Source organism: Agrilus planipennis, unplaced genomic scaffold (assembly GCF_000699045.2).
Source record: "Agrilus planipennis isolate EAB-ADULT unplaced genomic scaffold, Apla_2.0 scaffold228, whole genome shotgun sequence".
NCBI classification, from domain to species: domain Eukaryota; kingdom Metazoa; phylum Arthropoda; class Insecta; order Coleoptera; family Buprestidae; genus Agrilus; species Agrilus planipennis.
The window spans coordinates 425,949-440,116 of record NW_020439016.1 but is presented as its reverse complement, the minus strand read 5'-3'; the positions used below and the strand labels follow the sequence as shown (position 1 = coordinate 440,116).

The window sequence follows — 14,168 nt, the reverse complement described above, 5'->3', positions numbered from 1 at the left end:
ATAAGTTTCACTTCAAAAAAATGTAATCAATCAAGAGTAAAAAGGGGCAGAGGAAATTGTAGGATGTTCTAGATTTTGGGTCGGGACAGGAAGGAGTGGGTATTGTGTCCAACCAGTCTTCAGATTAACGACCTTATAATAATGTTAATGTTAAACCAATAAAATTACGTACCGGAGTGAGAAACATTCTCATTTTTTATATATCTGCTACATTTTCGTTTCATATAACACTGTGTAATGAAAACGGTATACTGTTTAGCAAATGGGATTTACCCAAAGGAAAACCATGTGAATAATAATTTTTTTTTGATGTTGTAAATAAATAAGTTGATATTGCAATAAGAATAGCGTTAATATTTAAAAAAGTTATAAAAGACCAATAAAAAAACGGCAATTTAGTGATTCATTAAATTCTTTATTGAGTAAATCAGTCAGTTGAATAAATTTTATCAACTAAATTATTTCATTACTTGACATTAAGAACTTTTTAATTGTACGATAAAAGAAAAATTTGCTAGTACCCAACCATTTACTTGCCTTCCATAGTTTTAATTTTCCTACTACATATACGTATATACATATATTTATATTTCTAACGCCCCGTTTATACTAGTAAGACATTTTAACAAAATACAAGTACAATTCCCACTAAAAATCAACAACAACATTCCGATTTATCAACATTTATAACAGTAAATACATGTATAACACCTGCGACTAGAACAAAATATTCTACATCTGTTTAGCTTCATCGTTTTTCAACATTACCGTTCAATAATATAAAAATTNAATTGGTTGTTCAATTTCCTCCAATTTGTTTTCTTGATCTTTTACATAATTTTCCAAATTTTCTTTTGATAATGGTGAAACAATCTTCTGTTTATTTGATTTTACTGTTGCATTATCAATATTGCCTATGCTAAAATACAAAGTAGTGAAACACAGTACTGATATTACCATGTAGAAAACATTTCTTTGAAATCTCGATAGTTGATTCCACCACTAAAAAGAAAAAAAGTAATGATTTTTTTATTACTTTTAATAAAAATTTTACCCTCCGTGCTACTGACTGGTGACCACTTTGGAGGATGTGACAATTTAGTAGCTAAATTTACATCCGAAAACGGAATGCCATCTTTTTAATATCACATTAAAAAATAAACGAGTATTAACTACTTTATATAGCACTAAAATCGTTATACACCGGGATAATATACATTGTGTATACGCAAAGTAATATCACAATAAAGGACGAACTTACTAAATATTTACAATTAGAAATATCATATGTATTTAAGAAAGTTACAATAACGCCATATTTTTTACTTATATTTAAACCAGGTATTCAGTCTTACTACTTACTGGTGATGTTTTGTATATTTATTTATTTAGTTACTTAAAATATATCGCCGTAAGCTTGCTCTTAACGACCTAAGTACAATAAGTTCTATGTAATTAAAAAAACAATTTGAATGATTGTGCTTCCCCATTTTTTTTTTAATGACACATTGATTACTTAATATTTTCAAAATGCTAAATAATGTTATCTTTTGCATTATAAAAGTGTGGAATGTAAAGGATATTCTAAAATGAAAAAAAGTGTAAATACATTTCGAAACTAGAGAGGATATTATTTCAGTCAATTTCTTGTGCTCCTCATTTCAGTTTAAATTCTACTTTAAATTACAATGAAAAAGTCTTCAAAAATATTTGGACGTGTTTCGTGCAGGTGGTTGTTCTGACAACTGAAAAACGGTTTATTTAAATAACAACCACACTTATTTTCTGACAGTCTTTATAATTTTAAACCATCCTGTTAAAATATAAAAAAACTCAACCTCGTCTGTACCTATAAAAACTTTCTGTTAAATTTATACTGCAACTTATTCAAATATTGTATACAGAAATAGACTATGTAGATATTTTAATCAAGAAAGTCGAATCACGAAAGCGGTCTGTACAACATAACTCTCTTTTGTTTTCATGGCATATTTAAGTATTAATTATTCAGTCGTTTAAATGTTATAAAATATAAGGTAACATATTTTTCTATCATAACAAAATTTTTGTACAAAACGTCGACATTGTTAATATAGTGGTCAATAAAATTAACAAATAATAAACAATGCAATTTTTCCCACGTGTGTAGCAAATAAACTTATTATACAAATCTATTTTACTGTAGACATAGACTTTTCTTAATTCAATAAGTTGAAAATGTCATTACGAAATCAATGTTATAAACTGCAATAAAAACACTAGCAAGTCGATAACAATTAGTATCAAAGCTAACAGAATCTAAACAACGAATCTATTTCACAAAAACAAATACCACCATTACTTTAAAAAGCTGTTATTCAATTAAGACTGAATGGGTAATGGATGGGCTTCCGAATTCATCACATATCGATCGATATCAATCAATTTGGGATCATCGCTGAAAAGTAAATATAAATATTTAATCGTTTCGCTCAGGAAAAACGATTCCATCATGTCACGAGGCTTTACATTCTCTGGATTGCGAACATCACCAATAGACGTATAGCCATTAGACACCTTTGTGTACTTTTCGAAAGATTCAAATATTTGCCAACCCCAATCCTGATACGTTGTGTTCTTCGTGATTTGATACATATACCATAGGCTCTCAATAAACTCCGGTCGCAATAAATTATGGGCATCGGGTGTTTTCACGTATATATCATTCGCTTGGTCAGTAGGCTGTTTTGAAAGAGAGAATAGTCTATTATACACTAATCCAATAAACGCATTGCAACATTTGTTATAATTTTGGTAGTAAGCAAAAAATTATAGTTTACAACAATCTTTCAAAGAGATGGTAAGATACCTTCTGAGACATGAAAAATTAGAGATATACTAGAAGCAGAAACAGGTATAAGAGGGCGGGGGGGCAAAAGAAAATCTAGATTAAATTGCTATTTCCGAGTAGTTAGGGATGTGGGTTGTTTTCGGGAAATGCGAAGATTGGCTCAGAATGGGAGGGAGTTAAGATACTTGATAATTAATATTCTTTCGATAGTGCGACAACTTTGGGCACCATTCCAAAAATAAAAGAAAAAAAAAAGAATTTACCTGGATATTAAAATACGTGATCTCTGGTGCCAAAAATGTCGGTTGTTGAGCATAAGTTTGGTAACAGGTTTCTAAAAGTTCATAGGCAAGGTTCATGTGATCGGACGGCAAACCGTGATGAACACCAAGAGCCAAAGTACCAGGTAAATAACAGGTTAAATGATCCATTTTAGGTTTGAATTCTTTTCCTCCTCCCAACAGTTCACCAACAAAAAGATAACCATTCGGAACCGTACGACGAACCAGGTTCTTCTTCATACCTTCTATAGCTTCTAGGTAATCATTTTTTAAACTAAAAAGAAAATTTTATTTATACATTATGAAATATGTTTATCGAATGATGTACTAAATATATTTAGAAGACTATTAAACTTACTAATCAACGGTTTTTCCAGTTTGTATCCATTGCTTTACCAAGTACTCATAATAACTATCACCTCGAGCACCAAACGTAATTGTAGAGTAACTCCTAAAGTTCCCCGAGAATGCATTAATAAAAATTGGTACAAGCCCGTCCTTTTTCGTCAACGTATGAATATGTTCAGATACAAATGCAGCAGTTTTTTCGAAAATGAAATCCCCACTGCTTCTACTTAAATCCGTGAATTCCAGTTGTAAGGTTGCGACTTCAGATGTGCTACTGACTGGTGACCACTTTGGAGGATGTGACAATTTAGTAGCTAAATTTACATCCGAAAACGGAATGCCAGACTCAGTTTTAAAACTTGGAAGTAAACGCAAACCCAAATCAATGGCTTTATCTAGAAATATCGAGTCCCCTGATAAGTGATATGCGCTGAGTAAACCTCCCAGCACTCGAATGGTCGTTTCAAATAAGTTTACATCTCGGTCTTGATTAAGATTTAAATGTTCAGCAACCCAATTTCGGGCTTCAGCAAATTCTAAAACAATAGAAAGTATATAAAGTTTAAACTGCTATTAATTGCAACAAAATTTACTCAAACTTTTACATCAAAACATATAAAAATTGGTTTGGCACTGACCTTCCTTTAATCCCATAATATAAATAGTATCAAGGGAATCCACTATAGTCAGACCAAGTCCAAACCAGTCATGATAGCTCTCTGATATAGGTTTTAGGTGATCATGTCCCCATGCAAATTTCTTATATCCTTTCCATGCATGTTTAAAGGCCTGGACCACCGCTTGCTGTCTCTTAGTTGTGGGTCCTAGACAAATGTAATAGAACTTAGAAAATCAAAACTTACTATCTGTTTTAAAAGTACTACATAAAATATTTTGTTCAAGTTATAAAATTGTTCAATATTACTGATTTCATTAAAATAATTTACAACTACTACATCTGTAAAACTGATAAAAAAATAACCAACATAAAAATACTCTAAAGCAACAGATAATAAAAATAAAAATAAAGATACAAAGATTTAGCCCATTTCTAGCAATGAAAGAAAAGTTATTCTTTCTATTTATTTTATCTCAATTATTATCATTAAGTGGCTATACAGATAAATTATATATTTTTGTGTAATGCAAGATATACTTTATAGATATAATTTATCATTTTAAAAAAATATATGACCATGCAAAATATGTAGTCTATGTGAAAAATTAGATAAACAATGTTTAAAAATTTCTAAATGATTTAAAAGGTTACCTTTGAACAGAACACTACTTTTGTCATAATTCTCAAAGTCAGCTGGAATTGGTTGTTCAATTTCCTCCAATTTGTTTTCTTGATCTTTTACATAATTTTCCAAATTTTCTTTTGATAATGGTGAAACAATCTTCTGTTTATTTGATTTTACTGTTGCATTATCAATATTGCCTATGCTAAAATACAAAGTAGTGAAACACAGTACTGATATTACCATGTAGAAAACATTTCTTTGAAATCTCGATAGTTGATTCCACCACTAAAAAGAAAAAAAGTAATGATTTTTTTATTACTTTTAATAAAAATTTTACCCTCCATAAATTTTTCTTCTTTTTCTCTGGCAAACCCTCAGCAGGCACATTGACAGCAACAAAGTCATTATATTCACCAAACATTCCTAATTCAAGTTTCTATTCATCAATATCATTAATTTAAAATGTTCTTCTAGTATTTTTATCACATTTCAAGTAAATCACAATGGGCAAATTTATAAAAATTTTAGCACATAGACTGCTCAACCCCTACTAAATGTTCTTTTCACGTCCATACTTAAATACTTTTATCACCTTAATCAAGTTAATGATATACACATTTACGTAACAAAATTATACTGGTAGTACACTGCACTCACATCATTCTTTTTAGCTCTTAATCTTCAATTTTGTTCAAGCTCTTCCCATCTTCCCAGTTCCCGAATCATCTTACTATGGTTATTTCCTGTCACGTTCCTGTCAGTGCAGTCATCAATAATTGTTAATAATTGTCACCATAGATTATACAGATTATTGTCACACGATTGTGATCTTATTCCATTGATTAACACAATCAGCACAGCTATCTATGACCTTAGCGACCATCTATGGTATGATGCATAGATTAGAGATTAATGTATAGTATACTTACATATTGAGAACCGGCAAACGACGCACAATTTATCTGTGGTTTGAATCAGTGGGTTATTTATATCGGGTGCCAATTCACACGACTTAGAAAGTTCATTGAAATAGACTACAGATGTTCCCTTCCACTTCAATGAGAAAGTTATATACCTCTGATCTATGGTTCAAATCAGCTGATCGTTTATATAAATTGGGTGTCACCAGAGAAGGTCTCACACAACTGTCTGTTATGGGTTCTATGGATCCATTTATTATGTCTATGTGTATAACCTATGTTTATTTATAATCTGTTGATATTTAACGAAGTCCTAATTATCCATACTAGAATTTTAAAATTTGCATTATCATAAGCAATTATGGCAATACAAGCAATGAATCAATCTGGGATACCAGATAAAATGTGGCAGCCCCCTTTTGTAGTTCTAGAAACCTCGTAAGTGCCAAAACTGTTTATCGATGTAAAATAAGGCTCATTTGGTGTTTAAATTTACAGAATGGGTGAAATTACCATTGAATTATATTGGAAGCACGCACCAACAACATGTAGAAATTTTGCAGAATTAGTACGAAGAGGTTATTATAATAATACAGTCTTCCACCGAATAATACGTGATTTTATGATACAAGGTGGCGATCCAACGGGAACTGGCAAAGGTGGAGTTTCAATTTATGGGCAAACATTTAAGGATGAAATTCATCCAGAACTAAAGCATACAGGGGCTGGAATTATATCAATGGCAAATTCTGGTCCTGATACAAACGGATCCCAATTTTTTATTACATTAGCACCAACACAATGGTTAGATGGCAAACATGCAATATTTGGCAGAGTGTCCAATGGAATTAATGTAGTAAGAAGAATTGGACTTGTTGAGACTGATAAAAATGATAGACCTGTTGATGATGTTAAAGTTTTAAGAGGGAAGATCCTTAAACAGTAAATTAAAATAAGTAACATAACTTCTAAAACACTGTATATAAGAAATACTTTTTGTTAGAGTAATTAATTATATATAAGCTTTACATTAACAATTTGAAATAAATTTTTTACTTACACAATAATAATGTGTATATATTGATTTGATTCACGAATATTTTTTTGTTTTCATTGAATTCCTACAATATCTGTGACCATAAATACGTCATCGTCATAGATGATAGGTCATCGTATACTCAAAGCAATCAACAATAGTTAATGATAATAATAAGATAATAAATTCATAACCTATCTTTTAAATTAAAACATTAAAACTAAGAAATACTCGAAAAAATAAATTCTGTTTTTTGTAAGTTACATTGTAGTATGTTTAAAGTGAGTGCAATATTTTTTGAAAGCAAATTAGTATCATATTGATCAGGAATCTGTATTGTAACTGTTAGTTTTATCAGTTCTGAATGATGAATTACACTTAGTTTTGTGTTAAATGTAGTAAGGGCAGAACAAATTAGCAATGTACAATGGAAGAGAAAGCCATCATTCAAATTTAGTTAATAGAAAACATTCGAAGTCAAGGAGTCATAGAAGCAGATCCAGATCACGTCAAAGAAGTAGATCTAGGTCTCACAGTAGGAGAAAACAAGGTAGATCAAGATCAAGAAGTGCAAAAAGAAATAGATCAATTTCACCAAGCCAGAAATTTAAAAATAATAAAGATGCAGATTCTCAAAATAGAAGTGCTTATAAAAGCTATCAAAAGCAAGATAATTGTAAAAAACATATTCATCATGAAAGTCATACCACTTCAAGTTGGGGTAAGCTAAAAAATAAAAGGCTTACAGAAGAAGAGGAATTTCTAGAAATGCGAAGAAAAGAAAGAGAGTTTATTGGAGCAAGACAAATTTCTACCATTTGGGAAAAATCGCCAGATATAAGCCAGTAAGTTTATAGTATCCATTCTCAAATTTTAAAGAATAAATGAATTATGAAAAGGTTTTGTTACCATACTTTCCTTGTAGGTTTTCTAGTTCTGATGAAGACAGTACTAAATCCCATAAGAATGCAAACACTCACAAAGAAAAAAAAAGGAAAGACAAAAAGAGTAAGAAATTGAAAAATAAAAAGCACAAGAAGGAAAAGAAAAAGAAAAAAAAGAAAAAGCAGGCTCCTTCAAGTGAAAATTCTTCAGAAGATGAGTGGGTTGAAAAAGATGGTAAATACAAATATTTTTTTGTAATGGCATTTTAATTTAATTTGTTTTTTCAGGAAATAAAGACTTAAAAGAAACTTTAGTAGAGGAAGAGGATAACATCATTGGTCCCCAGCAAAAAGCCCATGCAACCCTGACTCACAAAGAAATGGGAAGAGCTTTACTACCAGGAGAAGGTGCTGCAATGGCAGCATATGTAGCTGAAGGCAAACGCATACCTAGAAGGGGAGAAATCGGTCTAACGTCAGATCAAATTGCTACATTTGAGTCAGTAGGGTATGTTATGTCAGGGAGTAGGCATAGAAGAATGGAAGCAGTGCGCATTCGTAAAGAAAATCAAATCTACTCTGCAGATGAAAAACGAGCGTTAGCAATGTTCAGTAAAGAAGAAAGACAGAAGAGAGAAAATCTTATTTTGGGACAATTTAGAGAAATGGTAAAAGCTAAACTAGCTGACAAAGATGAACAATAATTTAATGTTTTATTTTATAAATCCAAGTTATAATCTAGTTTGCATTTAATTATAATCATCAGTGTAATATGTGTAATTAATAGGTACTTATTAAAGTATTTAGATTTTATTTGTTTTTGCTTCCCATTCCTGCCATCCACCTTTAAAATTACGAACCCTGAAATTACATTATTTAAAATGAAATAGAGAAAAAAATAAAAATTTAAAATTCTTACTTTTTAAATCCCAATTTTTGAATTGTTTCTAATGCGATTTGAGAACGCTTTCCTAAAAGGCATGAAAAAATAATTGAAGAATCAGTTGTCGGTTTTGGAAGTCCATATACTTTTTGAAATTCGTCATCCTTTAAACTTTTAAAAGCGTCTTCTACTTTATTCACTACAAAGTTTTTTTCATTTATTAATAGGAATTTAGTAGTTTAGTACAGTTTCAGAAAAATTTACACATTCCTTGGAATGATAGAAAAAATTGGCACATTGTTTAGTTCGCAAGCGTGAATAAGTATTTCTTCAATACCACTCAAAAACAATTTAATAGAAATAAGCGGCATATAAGAAAAAATAATTATTGAAAGAGGGAAAAAATAGAATTTGTATGTACATAGAAAAGAGGAGCTAATTTATCGATAAAGTATAAGTCAGAAATTACTTTATTTTAAAAAATTTCACCTAGACTGTCTTTTGAGCACCTATTGTTAGTTATTTCCCATTTTTTGCCTCCCATTCTAGCCATCCTCCTTTAAAATTTCGCACGCTGAAAATTGTATTTTATACCGTACTTTCTAAAAAATATCAGTAGACTTGCTTTTTATATCCTAATCCACGAATTTGTTCAGTTGCTTTTCCTGCACGATTACCTGATTTACATGTAAAAATAATAGGAAAATCAAAAGATGGTTTTGGACGCCCAAAACTTTTTTTAAACTGTTCTTCATTCATGGTTTTAAATACTTTAACCAACTGATTCACTACAAAAAAATACTGTACTCCAGTTTTAACTGAATCGTATTAGTTTAATGAATTGAATTATACTTATAAATTTAATGAGTTGAAGTATTAATATTTCATAAGTTTAAAAAAAATACTACTTGAGAAGTACTACATGAATTGCTTACATGGAATATTAATGCTACCAGGTATAACTCCTGTCTGTTTCAGTTCTGAGGGCTCTCTCACATCAATGACAATAATGTTAGGGTTATTTGTTGCCTCTTTAACTTCTTTAAAAGTAGCTATACCTTGTTCTCCAGACACATTTCGAAAAAATCCTAAAGAGAAAGAACAACCAATACATTCAAAATACATTAACTTATTAAACTTGAAATTACAGTGAACAAAATGACAAAAACTGAACTTAATAGATGATATTAAGAGATACATAGAATATAATTAACAAAAACCAAAAAGGAACTCATACGATGATTAAAAAGTTATCAACGAGTTTTATATTTTTACCGGTTGTTTGGATTCTTTTTCTGGGGACTTCATATCTTGCACTAAAGTAATTTTTAAAAATATTGATTGTATATCGTGACATGACGATAAAATTGGATACAAGAATAAGATTTATTATAAACGTTTGTTTATGTTTAACTTTTTTAGATTAGTTTAGCTTTATAAAAATGAAAATCAAATAATATTGAAATAAGCCAAAATGCATAACACCAGTAGCACCAACTTGATTATTTCAACCGTCCAATAATAAGTATGATTTTTTTCATTAGTTTATTTTTCAATAATTAAAAAGGCAAAACATACTAGTAATTTGAATACTTATTATTATTTTCAATTAAGAATAGCTATTTATATTTTAGTATTTCTTTCTAAGATTGCAGAGCCTGTAGCAAGTTTAACTTTATGAATCTATGATTTTACGTTTCAGATAGTTTTAGATTGTCTACAGTTTCACATCATAGATATTTCGGATCAATTCAATCAATTCGTAGTTGTCTATGATTTGTAGTGCATTTTACCATCATGATCGACTATTTACACCGTAAGTGGCTAATTATCTTGTAAAAGTTATTAAACGATATTGTTCCACCCCTAAAATTAATAGTTTTAGCCATTAAGAGTTTTGTGACCAACATTAATTATTGATTAGTGGTTATAAATGATAATTGAAAAATAAACACAACAGTAATTTTCGCCATTTACATTAAACTATAAACACTCAGACTTAATAAATGATAAGTGCAGCTTCGAACAAGGAGTATCGAAAACGTAAGCAAGTCTATAACGATTCAATAAATAATATATTATTGTAGTACCCTTGTGAAAGTTTTCTTTCCAATATTCGTTGGAATTGTAATTTCCAGAGCAGTCATTTTGTATACATCTTTATTATTTTTACATTTTATTCTTAGATAATTTCTTTTAAAGGTAAGTAACTACTATATTGACGATGATGAGAGGAGACAAGCGGAAAAGATCAGGCGAAGGAAGAAATCGAGGTTTCAATACAAATCGTAGTAAGGATGATTTAAGAGATTGGCTTAAACGCGAAGAGCGCACCCGTCGTGATTCTCGAACTGGAGAAGAAAAACGAAGAAGCAGAGGCAGAAGATCTCGTTTGCCTAAATTTGATAAGTTTGATATTCATGGTAGATTTTCACCACCCGATTATAGAAAAAGAACTCCAAGTCCTGATGCCAAAGTAGAAAATTCGCGAAATTTTGGCATTAAACGTTGGAGATCGATATCAAGAGAACGTTATGATTTCGATTCTCAAAATAAATTTTCACCACCACGTACTTCTGGTTTTGATAATGACACAAGGTATTTAAGAAGATCCCACTCTAGAGAAGCATTTGACTTTGATAACCCAAATAAGTTTTCACCACCACATTTTGATGATAGACCTTCCTATCATGATAGATATCATAATGTTTTTGATATTGAAAAAAATCATGGAGATTATGTTGAAGAAGAAAAAAGATATTTTTCAAGAGAGGAAGAACAGTTTAGGGAGCGGGAGACTGCATTCAAAGGGAGAGATATTGTGTTAGACGATCATTCACACAGAAATAATTACAAAATTTCTCCAAGTCATAGCAGTGAGCATTTTATCAATAATCAGGAGCAGCAACGAACAATAGATAGATTCCCTGAAGATTCTGCTTTGAGAAATAAAATAGAAGAAAAGAGTTTAGGAAAAGAAGTGGATGATATTCCAGAGTTCAATCCTGAAGTTTCAAAGCTTTCTGCTAAAAATTGGTTAAAACATTTAGAGCAAGTTGCTGAAAGAAATAAATGGCAAGATGATGAAAAAAGGTTTAACATGTCATCAAGATTAGCTGGATTTGCTAGACAGTGGTACCTAAGTGCTGGTAAAAATATTACCAAATGGAAGGATCTTAAAAATAAATTCATGCAAACATTTCCATCAGAAATGGATTATTGCAATCACTTAACTGAAATGTTGAAAAGAAGGAAGCAAGACAATGAGTCATTGGTTACTTATTTTGACCATAAAGTAGCTCTTCTGAATGTTTGCGATATAACAGGGGGTAGAGCTGTATCCTGTATTATTGCAGGATTATCAGACGAAAATTTGAGGCGAAAGGCTAGAGAAGAGGATTTCACTAGTATCAATACCTTATTGGAATTTTTGCGAGTAAAGGAAGCAGAAAATGATCAATCTCAAATGGTTACACCAGAAAAATCGAAACGTAAGGAGGAGACAATTTGCTTTAGGTGTAAGAAACCAGGTCACAAGAGGAAGGATTGTCCTGAACGGAATGTCTGTTCTTATTGTCACACAAAGGGCCACTTTGAAGCAGAATGTATGATGAAAAACGAAGATGAAGCAGTAAGTCGATCGAATAACAAGGTCATGTTTGGAGCTTTAGCTGACAACCCAACTTATCCTCAGTACTTTAAGGACGTTATGATTAATGGGAATCAGGTGAAAGGGTATATTGACTTTTCTAGCGAAACCGTTACCATTAGGGAGGAGACAGCTTCTAAACTTGGATTACAATATCAAAAGATGTACAAAGTCATAAGGAGTTTTGGAAGTTCACTCGTTTCCTGTGTCGGAGAATTTGAAGGTATCTTCACTGTTGACGAAGTTTGTGCCAATGTGAAGGCTTACATTGTGCCCAGTCATATCCAGGCGATTCCCGTTATTCTCGGAAAAAATTTTATGAAGCAGCCGCACGTACTAATTTCCAACACTCCCGATTCAATATTGTTAAAGCAGAGACCCGGAAGTCAACAGGCATCATTTTTCACAACAACCAGTGTACAAGCACCGTCATATTATTACTAAAAAGGTAATATTTTTCTTTTTTTGCAAGTAAATCGTATTGTAATAAAGTTTTTGATTACCAAGTAAAAAGTATCCTAAAGCTTTCGTCATTTCTTCAGTATAAATTATATTCAAGCTTTGTATGTACTTCAAATATATATTAAAAAAAGGTACAATACTTTACTATTTTTGGCAAGTCAATTAACTAACTGAAGAATCTGAAAGAGACCTTAAATGTGGAGATGTGACAACAGCAATGTGTATAAGCTTAAAATAATTACAACTGCTGCTATAAACCATATGAAATAGTCTATAAAGCGATATTCAAGTATTGGAATGGGCTTAAATTGGAAATAGGTAAGTATTGGTACAAAAATGCGTGTCTATTGGATATTTTTAAAAAATATCTGTTGGGAACAATAATGATATCAAAGGATTATCTGATAATAAGTTGTAAATAAGGGACTTTTATCTGAAAGGACCAGAGATTTTACCAACAGCTTCTTTTGTCATATCAGTGTCAGTGATAAGGTGGTGCTTTTAGTGGTTTGGACATTAAGTATTTATACAAACATCATATAAAGACTTGATGTACAGGAAATCTGTCTCTCTTTTTTATAATTTTAATGCAGTTATTAATAAATATTTTATAGATTTTGTTATATTTTGTATTCTTTACATATATGTAGACTAAGATTTCCATTATGAACACGAATCTTGAAGACGTAAAGTATTTTTATTTTTAAAGATAAGTACTTAGAGTATATGTTCCAGTAATGTGCAAAAACGTTGAGATTTATTTTTGATTACAAATTCTGCGGACGAGTAGCTTCTTTTTTAGCAAGTTTACTTGTGAATACTGTTTTATTACATTTTCTGCAAGGATTTCAGAATACAGAAACGAATTGGCTACAAGGCCAGAACACCTATTTTTTTATGTTTGCTGTTTACAAAGAAGTGAAGTGTAGTTCCTAGTAATAGTGAACAAGTGTGTATAAAAAGGATTAATGGGAATATATTTTTTACAACTACATCTTAAAATGTGTACAAACTTCAAAAATGGTGAAGTTAAAAGTGTTTATGTCAACTTTTGGATGAAAGAACACTGCAGGAGAATTCCCTTAATTGTTATAGTATCTACGAGACTAGAAGAATTTTCAACGCCCGCATTGACTTATCGTTACAGCCCCATTTCTTTACGTTTATTTGTAGTTTTAAGATATTGTTTACTGAATTTAAAATTAAAGAAACCGTTTTTTATATCACACCTTTAATTATACTAAGTTAACATTTAATTAATTATCAATATTTCATTTTCAGAATTTCCACCAAATTATCGTCAGCAGTACAGAGTACCTATGCTGTTTTTTTCTCGTATAGTTTAGCTTACATTTGTTAATATTAATGTAGTAAATATGTAAAATACACGTGTTTGGTGTTACCAGTTGTTTTTAATTTTCTAATGGTAAACAGTAAAAATAGTACCATAATAATCTCAAGTTTACCGAATCCACAGAAAATATTAAAATTCATGTCTTATTGGATATTTGTTAAACCTACTTTCGGAATAAAAGAGAAAAAACGTCTATATAACCACTCATCAGTGTGCCAATGACGATTTATTTTATGAATGCAATTTATATTCATTTGTGTTGAGTATTGAAATATCT

At 30.7% G+C, this 14,168-nt stretch overlaps 5 protein-coding genes across 11 annotated transcripts; 3 read left to right on the top strand and 2 right to left on the bottom strand.

Annotated features, from left to right (window-relative positions):
* Window positions 1–1,370: 1,370 nt before the first annotated feature.
* LOC108740733 (endoplasmic reticulum mannosyl-oligosaccharide 1,2-alpha-mannosidase) lies at window positions 1,371–5,455 on the bottom strand. Its single transcript, XM_018475177.2, has 6 exons — window positions 5,041–5,455; window positions 4,730–4,988; window positions 4,098–4,283; window positions 3,470–3,995; window positions 3,094–3,385; window positions 1,371–2,721 (listed from the first exon to the last, which is right to left on the bottom strand). The coding sequence occupies exons 1-6, from the start codon at window positions 5,122–5,124 to the stop codon at window positions 2,362–2,364; spliced, it is 1,707 nt and encodes a 568-aa protein (XP_018330679.1). The 5' UTR covers window positions 5,125–5,455; the 3' UTR covers window positions 1,371–2,361.
* A 415-nt stretch (window positions 5,456–5,870) lies between these two features.
* LOC108740739 (peptidyl-prolyl cis-trans isomerase-like 1) lies at window positions 5,871–6,696 on the top strand. The gene is made up of 2 exons (XM_018475187.2): window positions 5,871–6,061; window positions 6,122–6,696. The coding sequence occupies exons 1-2, from the start codon at window positions 5,985–5,987 to the stop codon at window positions 6,567–6,569; spliced, it is 525 nt and encodes a 174-aa protein (XP_018330689.1). The 5' UTR covers window positions 5,871–5,984; the 3' UTR covers window positions 6,570–6,696.
* A 133-nt stretch (window positions 6,697–6,829) lies between these two features.
* LOC108740734 (NKAP family protein CG6066) lies at window positions 6,830–8,356 on the top strand. The gene is made up of 3 exons (XM_018475178.2): window positions 6,830–7,504; window positions 7,585–7,778; window positions 7,832–8,356. Exons 1-3 carry the CDS (start codon window positions 7,080–7,082, stop codon window positions 8,245–8,247), a joined length of 1,035 nt encoding a protein of 344 aa, XP_018330680.1. The 5' UTR covers window positions 6,830–7,079; the 3' UTR covers window positions 8,248–8,356.
* Window positions 8,232–10,068, bottom strand: LOC108740738 (rhodanese domain-containing protein CG4456-like). Of its 4 annotated transcripts, none has more exons than XM_025976212.1 (6): window positions 9,702–10,068; window positions 9,362–9,514; window positions 9,052–9,214; window positions 8,916–8,983; window positions 8,463–8,625; window positions 8,232–8,404 (listed from the first exon to the last, which is right to left on the bottom strand). In XM_025976212.1, the coding sequence occupies exons 1-6, from the start codon at window positions 9,781–9,783 to the stop codon at window positions 8,347–8,349; spliced, it is 687 nt and encodes a 228-aa protein (XP_025831997.1). In that variant the 5' UTR covers window positions 9,784–10,068; the 3' UTR covers window positions 8,232–8,346. The 4 variants fall into 4 exon arrangements, with proteins under 4 accessions (XP_025831997.1, XP_018330687.1, XP_018330688.1 ...); XM_018475185.1 differs by having other exon boundaries at window positions 9,052–9,103; XM_025976213.1 differs by lacking the exon at window positions 8,232–8,404 and having other exon boundaries at window positions 8,537–8,625; window positions 8,896–8,983.
* An 88-nt stretch (window positions 10,069–10,156) lies between these two features.
* LOC108740731 lies at window positions 10,157–13,939 on the top strand. Of its 4 annotated transcripts, none has more exons than XM_018475175.1 (3): window positions 10,157–10,242; window positions 10,629–12,523; window positions 13,819–13,939. In XM_018475175.1, exon 2 carries the CDS (start codon window positions 10,651–10,653, stop codon window positions 12,517–12,519), a length of 1,869 nt encoding a protein of 622 aa, XP_018330677.1. In that variant the 5' UTR covers window positions 10,157–10,242; window positions 10,629–10,650; the 3' UTR covers window positions 12,520–12,523; window positions 13,819–13,939. The 4 variants fall into 4 exon arrangements, with proteins under 4 accessions (XP_018330677.1, XP_018330678.1, XP_018330675.1 ...); XM_018475176.1 differs by having other exon boundaries at window positions 10,199–10,242; window positions 10,613–12,523; XM_018475173.1 differs by having other exon boundaries at window positions 10,207–10,469.
* The last annotated feature ends 229 nt before the right edge of the window (window positions 13,940–14,168 follow it).

Bases quoted from the DNA above. Each gene is read 5' to 3' on its own strand.
- LOC108740733 (XM_018475177.2), bottom strand. From the start codon at position 5,124: ATGTTTGGTGAATATAATGACTTTGTTGCTGTCAATGTGCCTGCTGAG. The intron at 4,989-5,040 runs GTAAAATTTTTA...TTTTCTTTTTAG, and splicing joins AGAAGAAAAATTTATGGAGG to TGGTGGAATCAACTATCGAG. The intron at 2,722-3,093 runs GTAAATTCTTTT...CTTTCAAAACAG, and splicing joins TCACGTATTTTAATATCCAG to CCTACTGACCAAGCGAATGA.
- LOC108740739 (XM_018475187.2), top strand. From the start codon at position 5,985: ATGGCAATACAAGCAATGAATCAATCTGGGATACCAGATAAAATGTGG. The intron at 6,062-6,121 runs GTAAGTGCCAAA...TTAAATTTACAG, and splicing joins TTTGTAGTTCTAGAAACCTC to AATGGGTGAAATTACCATTG.
- LOC108740734 (XM_018475178.2), top strand. From the start codon at position 7,080: ATGTACAATGGAAGAGAAAGCCATCATTCAAATTTAGTTAATAGAAAA. The intron at 7,505-7,584 runs GTAAGTTTATAG...CTTTCCTTGTAG, and splicing joins AAATCGCCAGATATAAGCCA to GTTTTCTAGTTCTGATGAAG. The intron at 7,779-7,831 runs GTAAATACAAAT...TTGTTTTTTCAG, and splicing joins TGAGTGGGTTGAAAAAGATG to GAAATAAAGACTTAAAAGAA.
- LOC108740738 (XM_025976212.1), bottom strand. From the start codon at position 9,783: ATGTCACGATATACAATCAATATTTTTAAAAATTACTTTAGTGCAAGA. The intron at 9,515-9,701 runs GTAAAAATATAA...CTTTCTCTTTAG, and splicing joins AAAAAGAATCCAAACAACCG to GATTTTTTCGAAATGTGTCT. The intron at 8,405-8,462 runs GTAAGAATTTTA...ATGTAATTTCAG, and splicing joins CAAAAATTGGGATTTAAAAA to GGTTCGTAATTTTAAAGGTG.
- LOC108740731 (XM_018475175.1), top strand. From the start codon at position 10,651: ATGATGAGAGGAGACAAGCGGAAAAGATCAGGCGAAGGAAGAAATCGA.